The 13,659-nt window shown below is 44.7% G+C and overlaps 1 protein-coding gene across 1 annotated transcript in view; it reads left to right on the top strand.

Moving 5' to 3' along the window:
• LOC145351569 (A-type potassium channel modulatory protein KCNIP1) overlaps nucleotides 1-13,659 on the top strand; it is a 374,530-nt gene that overhangs the window by 325,599 nt on the left and 35,272 nt on the right. The window contains exon 2 of the mRNA XM_080201162.1: nucleotides 5,753-5,877. Within this exon, the coding sequence (XP_080057288.1) occupies nucleotides 5,776-5,877 (102 nt within the window). The 5' untranslated portion in view covers nucleotides 5,753-5,775. The remainder of the gene's footprint in view (nucleotides 1-5,752; nucleotides 5,878-13,659) is intronic.

Raw genomic sequence — 13,659 nt, 5'->3', positions numbered from 1 at the left:
TGAAATCTCCCATAACTACTGCCGTCCCATTCCTGCACGCCGCACTTATTTGCGTGTTAACAGCCCGCCCCACCTCCAGATCATTATTCGGGGGCCTATAGACGACACCCACCAGCGTCTTCCTCCCTTTGCTGTTCCTAATCTCCACCCACAACGATTCCACGTTCTGCTCTTTGGCTCCGATATCATCCCTTGCTACCACCTTGATACTATCCTTAATCAGCAGAGCTACGCCACCCCCTCTTTCCTCCTGCCTATCCTTCCTAAACACTTGATAGCCCTGTACATTCATCTCCCAGTCCCTGTCACCTTGCAGCCACGTCTCTGTAATGGCCACCAGATCGTATCCATTTGTGTCGATCTGCGCCACCAGCTCATCCACTTTATTCCGAATGCTTCGTGCATTCAGATAAAGCGCTTTCATCCCAGCCTTCACCTGGACCCTATTTGCCGTAACGCCACCAATTGGGACATCCTCGGCCTCTTCCCTTACCTGTCACAGAGTGAAATATTTGTATCCAAGGCCAAGCAACATGCTTTCAGGCTTTTTGAACGTTTTTAATTCAACCAATTAATTTGAATTAGGCACTTCATACCAAGCACCTATTGAATTTGAAATTGATGGTATTGTAAGGGATACTGATACGTCATCACAGGTATCAAAGGAAGGAGGCCGTGGGACAAAAGCAGAGACAGCAACTGTCATCTCCCAGAATAATAGCCTCAGCCATGTCTTAGAGAAAGCTCTATCTTGATAGCGAAGGTGCCAAAGAAAACTGAAGTTCCAGGTGGAAGAATCAACATAGAAAGCCCAGAATATTTCAGAAGACACCAAACCTGGTTGTAAATCAGAGTGACTAAAATTTTACTTTTTTTTGTTGAGAAGTGGGAATTGTACTTAGCTAAACAGCATTCCATTAGAATCCTGTTTTATTTGGTTTGTTATTAGTTTAGTTAACTTGTTCACTGTTAGTTTGATAAATAAATTGTTACTTGTCGACTTTAGAGAGTGTGTCAGGGAGTTATTTTGATTTAACCACTGAAAGTAGCTGAAAAGCAGATAGTACCACTTCATACTCACTTTAAACAGATTATAATAACACGTGGCACTCCTTTTTCAGTGGTCAGGTGTTAGTTCTCAGAAGGGGGATCCACCTCCACTTCGTAATAAGTGTCATAGGTAGACTTACATTAACACTGCAATGAAGTTACTGTGAAAATCCCCTAGTCGCCACACTTCTTTACAAGGTGCCTGTTCGGTTACATTGAAGGAGAATTTAGCATGGCCAATGCACCAAACCAGCACATCTATCGGACTGTGGGAAGAAATCAGAGCAGTTGGAGGAAACTCACACAGACATGGAGAGAATGTGCAGACTCCACACAGACAGTGACCAAGCTGGGAATCGAACCCAGGTCCCTGGCAGTGTGAGACAGCGGTGCTGGCCACCGTGCCACATCATGGCTGATCTGATTGTGGTCTTAACTTCACTTTCCTGTCTGTCTTCCCATTACCTTGAGCCTTGAATATGTTCACTGAGTCAGTCTCCATTGCCCTCTAGGGGAGAGATTTCCACAGCCTGACCTCAGAGAGAAAAGTTTCCTCTTTATCTCAGTTTTAAATGGGAGACTGCTTATTTGCCTTTGAGTTGCAAATTGGATCGTGTTTAGGAGTCTCTGGCATGAAGTCGTGACAGGTAATTAAACTCATTTCCCAGCTGAGAATGTATTTCATGGACATGGTAATACTGCGTTGGCCACTTCACTCTTGTTATTTGTAGATCTACCATTGGCTGTCATGTTTATCTTGGATACGATAATGGTGACAATTTGTTTGTAGAGGAACAGCAAGTTGTTTCAGTGAGAAGTCATATACCTGAATCCAAAAGACAGAACACTGGAAAGTCTCAGCAGATCTGGCAGCATCTGTAAAGAAGGAAAAGTTTTGAGTCCAGATGACCCTTTGTCAAAGCTAAAAGGCATAAAAACTCAGAGATATTTATACTGCAGAGTGGGGGAATGAAAGATGAGTCATAGCCATAGAAACCAGGGGAAAAAAACTGCTAATACAATGCAAAGAGAGAATAAAGCATGTGAATGGCGAAACGGCAGAGACAGGTTTGCTTTTATCCTATATCTGAATGATGTGCTCAGCTGTTACATGAGTACCAAATCTTTCCTTTCCCTCCTGAATGCGAAGTGAAACAATCATAGGCTAATATGTTCATTCCTCTACTGTGATCAGTAACTTTCCAATCTTTCTCATGAAACTTTCTCCAAGTCATCATCCACTTGACTATCCCAAAATCCTCATCCCTTTCAAACCTCTCCCTATCTCTGTAACCCCCGGTGCCCCTAAATTCTCCCAATCTCTGCAACCTCCTCCCGCCCCCACAATCTTCCCTATCTCTGTAACCTCCTCCAGCCCCACAAGCCTCCCAATCTCTACAATGTCCTCCAACCCTTACATCCTTCTCTAGCTCTGTAAATTCCTGCAGCTCCTACAGCCCTATTTCTGCAGTCTCCTCCAGCCCCCTATCTCTCCCTATCTGTCACCTCCTCCAGCCCCACAATTCTCTGAGATCTCTGCGAACTCTAATTCTGGCTTCCTGGGCATCTTCAGGTTTAATCGCTCCACCATCACTGGTATCTGTGCTTTCAGCTGCCGAGGACCCAAGCTTGGGAATTCTCTCCTTGAACCTTTGCCTCTCTCTTCCCTCCTCTAAAGGTTTGTTTCACGCCTCAGTCCCTTGCCCTTAGTGACAGGTTTTTGAATAGTGCGAAGTGCTCCAATTTCAGCAATGTTTGATCAATGGAAATTGCTGATGTAACTTTATCCTTCAGAGATAGAGTTTCTAACAAGAAGTACATCAATCTGAGGAATAATGGACAAGTTGAGTGATGAACTGGATCAGGAATAGTCTTTCTATTCTGTGTTTATTCATGTTTATGAAGAGAGCATGAATAGTTAAGATGCTCATCAGTAATAAATATACCTAGTCCTGACCACAGATCTGTGGAAATATTACACCTATTACCATGTCAAAATGATCAATGCATGCTGGAATGAAAATTTCCAATCTGTATCTGAATGAAGTGAAGCAGAACTAGTCAGAGCATGTTGTTCTGAGAGGAGTGTTGAGATTCGATGATGTAGATGTTAAACAGAACTGTTCAATCACTAGTGTATACATCAGGATGAAGAACTGAGATTAATGAACCAGCAGAAAGTGAGAGACACTCTTTAACAGGTTGATGATCTCTCTCTGAGTGAGTGCTCAAAATTAAATATAAACAGGGAATGTCAAAACGTTAAGCAGATGAAATGTTTCTATCAGTACAATGTGTCTGGAAGACACAGCTCTGGGTCAACACACACACATTGAGCGGAATTTATTTATATATTAACTCTGTGTCAGTTCAAGCAGCAAAGGCTCTGTGCTGTCCACAGGCCACATTGCTGGATTTTCCTGCCATATGTTTCAAAACTTAAACAGAAATGCTGGAGGTGGGTCCCATGACATGACAGTGGTGGGGCTGTTCATCCAGCAGCTCAACCCGCCAGCATCCTCAACCTTCAAGAGAAAGGGCACCCCATGTAACAAAATGAAAAATAAAGATTGCCTCCTCCTACAGACACGGAGAACACCCCCCACCCGTAACACCAAGAATTTCATACAGAAACAGACACCCCACCCCTGAAAGACACAGGGAACGCTTCCAACACAGAAATAGCAAATCGTCACCCACCGAGTCACAGGGAAACACCCCCAGAGGCCAGGGAACCCCCATCCCCAACACACACACACACACACACACACACACACACAAGGAAGGAATCTCTTCCTACCTCAACCCCACCTCCCCCACCCCACCACAGCAGCCCCCGCCTTCCCCATACCCAAAAGAGACGTGGGGGTGTGGGGACCTTACCAAAAAAAATCCAAGTTCAGGATGTGAAAATGGGAGAGTTTCAGATCCATTTTTGGGCAAGTTCGAATCTGCTATATTGTACACTCAGTGCATGAAGAAGACAGCCTGCAGAGGGAGGCCTAAGTTCCCAAACACTGGCTGAGAGCAACAAAGAGTGTCATTGCGCATATGCAGGTCTCCAGCAGCAGAGACTTGTCACAGAGACTCTGCTGCCCTCAGCCAGCCTCCATGGCCTCTACAAAGCACCTCAGCAACTCCCCCACCCACCCCCTCCAGCTACCACAGGGGCCTGTGACCTATCATGACCCTGACCCACCCAGACCAATCCCCCCCTCCCTCCCTGCGATCACCAGCCCGAACCCCGCATGATTGCTGGCCTAACTACGCTCCCCCCCCCCACCCGGCCTGATACCCCCACCAAAGCCAGTCCTGATCATCCCCCTCTGTTCCTCTTCAATCTCTGATGCTGAATGGCAGCGTGCACCCCCCCCACTTCCCCTACCGACCCCTGAGACAGAGTTAGCAACTGGACCATCCTCCTCCCCCCGCACCCCCAAAAGACTGGGAAACACCCCCAAACAGAGGCCAGGGAACCCCTATCCCCAACACACACACACGGGACCTCTGCAGACACATAGACCCCCTTCTCAATGACACAGGAAACCCCTCCCCCAATAGATACAGGGTACAGTCCCTCTGTGGATTCAGGAAATCTCCTACCCACCCGAGGAAACTGGCGCCTCAAACACACATCTTCAAAAGGATGTGCACCTTGCATTAGCCTGGCACAAGGCTGGCATCTTGGCAGTGTCTGGTCACCGACAGGGTACTGTCCAGGCATGACTAACAGTGTGCCCCTAGTAAGGATCATTTTCCAGGACCCCTTTTCAGATAACCTGTCGTAAACCCCACCAACATGATGTCACACCGGCCAGTGGAGGGGGGTGTGGGAGAATGGGTGGAAAGTAGAGCAGGGAGGCCTGCTAAGTATATGGTATTATATGATAATGTGGTTTTTGACTTTCATGATAGGATCTGCATTATGTCATAGAATAACAGAATCCCTACAATGCAAAAGGAGGCCATTTGGCCCACTGAGTCTGCACCAACTCTCTCACAGAGCATGTTACGCAGACCCACCACTATCCCTGCTAATCTCTCTAACCTACATGTCTTGGGACACTAAGGGGCAATTTAACATGGCCAGTCCACCCAACCTGCACATTTTTGGAGTTTGGAAGGAAACCAGAGCACCTTGAGGAAACTCATGCAGGAGAATGTGCACACTCCACATAGTCACCCAATGCTGGAATTGAACCCAGGTCCCTGGCACTGTGAGGCAGCAGTGCTAACCATTATATCACCATGTCATCCTGGCATCATCAGCAGAAGACGGGACCAATCGAGCAGGAAAATATCACTGGCATGAAAAATGTTTCAGGGTTCCCCTTTGATTGTCTTTCCCTGCTGCTATTCCCGCCACTGAAAATGGGGATGGAAAATTGTCCCCACATTGAATCCAGGAACACACTAGCAGTAAAAGTAATATCCTACTGATGCTGGAATTCTGAAATAAAACTGACAGTACTGAAAAAACCCAGCTAGTAAAGCAGCATCAATAGAGACAGAGAGAGCAAGAGAGAGTTGCAAATGTAATATGACTATCACGTGACAGCCACATTTAACATGATCTGTCCTAAGTTTATGCAAGGTGTGTGATGTTGACTGGACATTCTCATTGCTGGATTTCTCTTCTTTCTTCCAGAGACACACCATTCTCATAATGACCTGACATTTTTTTATCTGCTTGTTTCTCCAGATAAGGTTGAAGATGAATTGGAAATGGCCACCGTCTGCCATCGGCCTGAAGGGTTACGACAACTTCAGGCCCAAACCAACTTCACCAAGAGGGAGCTCCAGGTGCTCTACCGGGGCTTTAAGAATGTAAGAGTCTGTTTTTCAATCTCATTCTCACTACACCATCTTTATCTTGTTTGGATTTGCCAGAACTTTATCCATTCACTGAACCTAGCTATATATTTTTGTAGCCTCCATATTTCCTGATCATAACTTACTTTCCCACCTATCTTTTTGTCATCAGCAAATTTGACAACCATCCCTGCATCAAAGTCATGTAGGCAACTTGTACACAGCTGCAGCATTGATGACTGTAGCACACCACTCAATATATAAGAACATAAGAACTAGGAGCAGGAGTAGGCCATCTAGCCCTTCGAGCCTGCCCCGCCATTCAATAAGATCATGGCTGATCTGAAGTGGATCAGTTCCACTTACTCGCTTTCTCCCCATAACCCTTAATTCCCTCACTGATCAGAAATCTATCTACCTGTGACTTAAACACATTTAACGAGGTAGCCTCCACCACTTCAATGGGTAGAGAAGTCCAGAGATTCACCATCCTCTGAGAGAATAAGTTCTTTCTCAACTCTGTTCTAAATTGACTCCCTCTTATTTTGAGGCTGTGCCCTCCAGTTCTTGTTTCCTTTCTAAGTGGAAACAACCTGTCTGCCTGTCTACCCCCTTCATTATCTTATATGTCTCTATAAGATCCCCCCTCAGACTTCTAAACTACAATGAGTATAGGCCCAATCTACTCAATCTCTCCTCATAAGCTAACCCCCTCATTTACGTTATCAACCTGGTGAACCTCCTCTGCACTGCCTCCAAGGCCAATATATCCTTTCGCAAATAAGGGGACCAAAACCACACGCAGTACTCCAGTTGCGGCCTCACCAGTGCCTTGTACAGTTGCAGCAAGACCTCCCTGCTTTTATATTCTATCCCCCTCACTATAAAGGCCAACATTCTATTCGCCTTCTTGATCACCTGCTGCACCTGCAAACTGACTTTGCGATTCATGCGCAAGGACCACCAAGTCCTTCTGCACAGTAGCATGTTGTAATTTTTCACCATTTAAATAATAGCCCATTTTACTATTATTCCTTCCAAAGTGGATAACCTCACACTTGCCAACGTTATACTCCATCTGCCAGGACCTCGCCCACTCATTTAACTTGTCCAAATCTCTCTGCAGACTTTCCACGTCCTCCACGCAATTCGCTTTCCCACTCATCTTTGTGTCATCAGCAAACTTTATTACCCTATGCTCAGTCCCCTCCTCCAGATTGTCTATGTATATGGTAAACAGTTGAGGCCCAGCACCAATCCCTGCGGCACTCCACTAGTCACCAACTGCCAACCAGAAAAGCATCCATTTATTCCAACTCTCTGCTTCCTGTTAGATAGTCAATCCTTAATCCATGCTAACACTTTACCCCCAACTCTGTGTACCTTAATCTTTTGCAGCAACCTTTTGTGAGGCATCTTATCGAACGCCTTCTGGAAATCTAAAAACACCACATCTACCGGTTCCCCTCTGTCAAACACACTCGTTACATCTTCATAAAAATCCAGTAAATTCGTCAAACACGACTTCCCCTTCATGAATCTATGCTGCATCTGTTTGATTGAACCATTCTTTTCCAGGTGTCCTGCTATTTCTTCTTTAATGATGGATTCCAGCATTTTCCCAACTACTGACATTAACCTAACTGGCCTGTAGTTACCCGCCTTTTGTCTACCTCCATTTTTAAACAGTGGCATCACATTAGCTGTTTTCCAATTAGCTGGCACCTCTCCAGAGTCCAGTGAATTTTGATAAATTACAACTAACACATCTGCTATTCCTTCTGCCATTTCTTTTAATACCCTGGGATGCATTCCATCTGGGCCCAGGGACTTGTCTACCTTTAGTCCCATTAGTTTAGCAAGCACTACGTCTTTAGTAATAGTAATCGTTTTAAGGTCCTCACCCCCTACAGTCCCACGACCGTCAATTTTCAGTACGCTATTTGTGTCGTCTACCGTGAAGACCGACACAAAAAACTTGTTTAAGGCCTTTGCCATTTCCTCGTTTCCCATTATTAAATCCCCCTTCTCGTCTTCTAGGGGTCCAATGTTTACTTTAGCCACTCTTTTCCTTTTTATACATTTGTAAAAACTTTTACTATCAGTTTTTATATTTTGAGCTAGTTTAGTTTCATAATCTATCTTTCCTTTCTTAGTAGTTCTTTGTTGTTTTTTAAAACTTTCCCAACCTTCTAATTCCCCACTAGTTTTAGCCACTCTGTATGCATTGGTTTTTAATTTAATACTCTCCTTTATTTCCTTAGTTATCTACGGCTGGTTATCCCTTTTCTTACATTCTTTCTTTATCACCAGAATATATTTTTTTGCTGAGTACTGAGAGAAATCTCCTTAAAAATCCTCCACACAGCTGCCCTACCTGTCTTCCTCTGCGTGCCTAGTCTACATTAGCCAATTCCACCCTCACCCTATCGTACTCCCCTCCCCGTTCAAGTAGACGGCACTGGTTTGGGACCATACTTTCTCACCCTCCATCTGTATTAGAAATTCAACCATATTGTGATCACTCATTCCAAGGGGATCCCTCACAAGAAGATCATTAATTTTACCTGTCCCATTACACAGGACCAGATCCAAGATAGCTCGCTCCCTCGTAGGTTCTGTAACATACTGTTCAAGGAAACTGTCCCGACAGCATTCTAAGAACTCTTCCTCAAGTCCACCACGTCCGACTTGAATCAACCAATCAATATGCAGGTTAAAATCCCCCATGATTATTGCCGTTCTATTTTTGCAGGCATTCATTATTTGCTTGTTTATAGCCCACCCCACCTCGAAGTTATGATTCGGGGGCCTATAGACCACGCCCACCAATGACTTTCTCCCCTTACTATTCCTTATCTCCACCCACATCGATTCCACATTTTGCTCCTTAGAGCCTATATCATCTCTCACTGCTGCCCTGATGTTATCCTTAATTAACAGAGCCATCCCGCCGCCTTTTCCTTCCTGTCTATCCTTCCGAAATGTCTGATACCCCTGGATATTCAGTTCCCAGTCCCAGTAACCCTGCAACCATGTTTCTGTAATAGCCACTAGATCATACCCATTTGTACTGATTTGTGCCATCAACTCATTCTCTTTGTTTCGAACGCTACGTGCATTCAGGTAAAGTGTCTTTATGCCAGCCTTTATCTGGACCTGATTTGTTAGTGCATTCTTGTGGTTGCACGCCCTGTCCCTACCTGCCGCAAACTGGTTATCCTTCCCCAGACCTCCCTTCTCATGCTTGTCACCTTTTTTACTCTGCCTGAGGTTAGATTCCTGTCACCTTCTATACTCCCTGTCCTATTACATGGTCTGGAAATGTTACTAACCTCTCCTGAGCCCTCGACTCCTTTAACAAGTTGAATGTCCTCATCATTAACCTGCACTTGTACCCTCTCCTTTACCTTTGATTTTGTAATTCCCTATACCCCTGAACCCTCCCCCCCCAATTAGTTTAAAGCCCAATCTACAGTCCTGGTTATACGATTCACCAGGACTCTGGTCCCAGCACGATTCAGACGAAGACCATCCCACCTGAACAGGTCCCATCTGCCCCAATACTGGTGCCAATGCCCCATAAATTCAAACCCATTCCTCCCACACCAATCCTTGAGCCACGCATTCACCTCCTTAATCCTACTGACCCTGCGCCAATTCACTCATGACTCAGGTAGTAATCCAGAGATTACCACCTTGTTGGTTCTGCTTTTTAATTTAGCTCCTAGCTTTTCATATTCCCTTTGCAGAGTCTTTGTTCCCATTCTACCTATGTCATTGGTACCTACATGAACCACGACAACTGGATTCTTACCTTCCCACTCTGCAGCCCAGATGAGATATCCTGGATCCGAGCACCAGGCAGGCAGCAAAACCTTTGGGATTCTCAATCCTCGTCACAAAGAACAGTGTCAATGCCCCTAACTACACTATCCCCAATTACTACTACATTTTTTTTTGCTTCCTCCACTTGAACGGCTCCCTGCACCATGGTGCCATGGTCAGTTTGCTCATCCTCCTTGCAGTCCCCGATCCCGTCCACACTGGGAGCAAGAATCTCAAACCTGTTGTACAGGTTCAGGGACTGAGGCTTTTGGAACTCTACCTCCTGGATCCCACTTCCTGCTTTCTTCTTCCTACTTCCTGCCTCACTCATAGCCACACCCTCTTGTCCCTGACCACTGGCTGAATTAGTTAGTCTAAGGGTATGACTGTCTCCTGAAACACAGCGTCCAGGTAACTCTCCCCTTCCCCGATGTGTCACAGTGTCCGAAGCTCAGAATCCAGCTCGTCAACCTTGAGCCAGAGTTCCTCAAGCAACCAACACTTACTGCAGACATGTTCACTGGGAATCACATTGTGGTCCACCAGCTCCCACATCCTGCAAGAATAGCACATCACATGACCCTCCGTCCTTAATTACTTAGTGTAATCTTTTAACAAACTAAAAATTAATCCTACTTTGCCTCGCCCTTTTCGCCTAAGCCCGATGAGCCAAAGCCTTTTAAGCTCTCAGTCTGCTACCTGCTCACTCTGCTGCCCGCTACTGATGCTGCCTGCTGTATAGTGCCACCTGCTTTTTAAACCTTGCGCACTAAAAAAACCCTTCCCAGGTCACCCCGCGGCCCACTTCCACTTTACTTTTAAAGTAACTTTTAAAAAACAGAACCCCCACGAAAAAGCTAAAAAAAAGTCAATCCCTTACCTGCCACAAATCAATCCTCCTCTCAGCTTGCTCTGACAAACAATGAGAGCAATTTGCCAGGTGAGTAGCTATATATATTAAAAAAACCCTTCCAGGTCACCCCGCAGCCCAATTCCGCTTTACTTTTAAAGTAAGTTTTAAAAAACAGAAACCCCGCGAAGAAACTAAAAAAAAGTCAATCGCTTACCTGCCACAAATCGATCCTCCTCTCAGCTTGCTTGCTCCAATGAACAATTTATTACATTATATAAAAATGTACAATTCTGCCTCCTACTGTTGCATCATTTGCTGGGGTGGCATGGTGGCACATTGGTTAGCACTGCTGCCTCAACTCCGGACCTAGGTTTGATTCCCAGCTTGGATCACTGTCTATGTGGAGTTTGCACTGTGTGCATGGGTTTCATCCGGGTGCTCCGGTTTCCCCCCACAGTCCGAAGATGTACAGGTTAAATGCATTGGCCATGCTAAATTGCCCCTTAGTGTCACAGGAAGTGTACGGTTTGGGAGGTTAGTGGGTTAAATATGTGAGATTATGAGGAGAGGGCCTGGGTGGGATTGTTGTTGGTGTAGACTCAATGGCTTCCTTCTGCACTGTAGGATTTCTATGATTCTATGATTGCCAGCATGGAACTGGTTGGTAGTGATAGTGCCTTGATTTATTCATCATCATCTTAGGCTTCTATATTGGCCAGACTCAGAAGAAAATGAGCCATGGAGAACTTTCTCTTTTTTTGGGAGTGGTGCAGAGCCTGCTCATCACTGAGATAACAGTTTAGTCTGTGTGGAATCATGAGTGCATGTCCTACAAGTCCATGACCAAAAGCATTGATCAACTGTACCACAGAGCACTTTGGGTTTAGTTTTGCCTCCCCTATTGAAAGGAACAAATAGTAATAGTCATCCTTGTTGATGTCAAAGTAATGAATGTAAATTATATGAAATTTCAACAGAGAGAATTTGTGGATGTTGCAGTTGTTATCATTTTGAATTGTTGCTCTGCGACAATTTCCACAGAGATTGTTTATGTCAGTCTCTGTCTGTCTTGGGAATTTGTATTCCCCTCCAGTCAGTAGGCAATGACTCAGCTTTCCCCACACACAAACACAGCTGCCTTCTTCCGGCATCCATATGGTCATCGGTAGCTCATTCCCTCTTCAATCTTCATTCCTCCTCTTAAGGTGATGACTCATTGAGACATGGTCTAGAGGGGCAGGCTGTCCTTTCATATTTCATGCAAGGTGCCTTTATTCATATCTGATTTTTAGCTTGACTACATAGGAAGGGGAAAATTGAAGAAATCAGACTGGGCTACTTTGCATTATCCCCAGTTATCTATTGAAGATAGACACTTGCAAAGCCTGGAGCTCCTCACTAATATTCCCTCGTATAGTCAGCTGATAATTCATCAATCATACCATCTAACTGCCCTGGGAAAGTAGAAGCTACATTGGCTATTTCCTGGGTAAGATGCTGTGTCAGAGAGTTGGTGCAGACTCAATGGCCAAGTAGGCTCCTTCCGCACCGTAGGGATTCTTATATTCTTAATATCCTGGCAACCTAGAAGATACCCATGTATGCCAACTCTCTGCTCCCTGTTCGTCAGCCAGTCCCCTATCCATGTTACTCCATACAATCTGAGCTTTTATTTTTCACAATACCTTTAATGTGACATCTTATCAAATGGAAATCTAGTAATAGCTTCTAACATTTTCCCTGTGACATATGTTAAGCTAACTGTAGAAGCAGAGTTGACCTGCCTGGTTTGAACTTAAGCAAAAGCTTGGCAGTTAACTGTTCCCTCGTGCATTCTCCATGCAACATCTCTACCAGTCAGCACTCTCTTCTCATGCAGTATAAATTGTTTATCCTGGATGCTGTTTTGAAGAGTCAGGGAAGATTTGATAAGCCAAATGGCCTCTTTCTGCACTGTAGGGATTCTATGATTCAAAAGGTATATTTGATGAAATTAGAGCTAGGTACCATGAGAAAACTGGAATGTGCAGTTGGAGAACTCCTCATTGTCCAAGTAGCAAAGGGCATGGGCAACCATGGACTTCCATCACATTGGTCGCAGGATGCTTGGCAAAGGCAGTGGTTTGCTATTGTCTTCTGCAGTATTGCTGACCAAGAAACTCTCCTGTTCTTATCGTCAAGTGTTTTACCGGCTGATAGTCAAACTGTTTGGCCACATTGTGAGCATACTGTCCTTGACCATCAAGCCCTGAAGTAGGACTTGAACCTGGAGCTTCTGGTCCAGTGACAGGGGCACTATCCATTGCACCACAAGACTTCATCAGGAATCCCAATGAATTTAATACAGCATTCTCAGTCACTACACAAGGCCAATCACCCTGTACCAACAAGTACACAATCAAGAAACAAGTGTAGCTCATGGTTAATGTTGAATGCACTTCACAATAATCAATAATACAAGCCTGTGAAAACATCACACAAACGTTCAAAGAACAAAAAAGTGTTCTCTTAATAGAGGAAAACAGAAAGAATATAATTCCATAATTCTATATGATGTACTCCAGCAGCGATAGAAATATATGAAGATAAAACACCTTAATATGTGCATCATCAGTAAAATTTAGCAACAGTATATTTCCACTAAATCAGAGCTACTCAGCAGGACATGCACCATCCACAAGAGAAATAAAGAGAAGAATCCAGATCAATGACCACCCCTTAACTAAGACAACAGACTGATTAAAAGGGATTGTGATAATGAAACAGCAGATAATAAAAGAAAAAAATTTCATTTGGGAAAAAGTAAGTTTAAATATGGTGTGATATATTTTTACAATGTATGTTGGTGTTTGGGGTATGTACTGCCCCTTTAAGAGTGTGGGTCTGGTGACTCCTGAGGGAATTAGCTCCCCCCAGTGAGGGACCCGATTGTATAGTCTGAGGTCTGACTGTGGAACGGGGCACACCTTCAATAAAGAGCCCCCAATGTTCAAGTTACCAAGCCTACCTCGTGGTTCTTTAGGCACCAGAAGTCGATTGGTGCGAACATAACTGGCAAAGAGGCTGCTCCACAGCCTACACATTCTGATGGAATTCTATTCCAGCAAAGGGAGAGG

The sequence above is a fragment of the Carcharhinus amblyrhynchos genome, chromosome 13 (assembly GCF_965287045.1).
Source record: "Carcharhinus amblyrhynchos chromosome 13, sCarAmb.v2.hapA, whole genome shotgun sequence".
Taxonomy (NCBI): Eukaryota; Metazoa; Chordata; class Chondrichthyes; order Carcharhiniformes; family Carcharhinidae; genus Carcharhinus; species Carcharhinus amblyrhynchos.
This window is presented reverse-complemented; position numbering and strand designations above follow the sequence as displayed.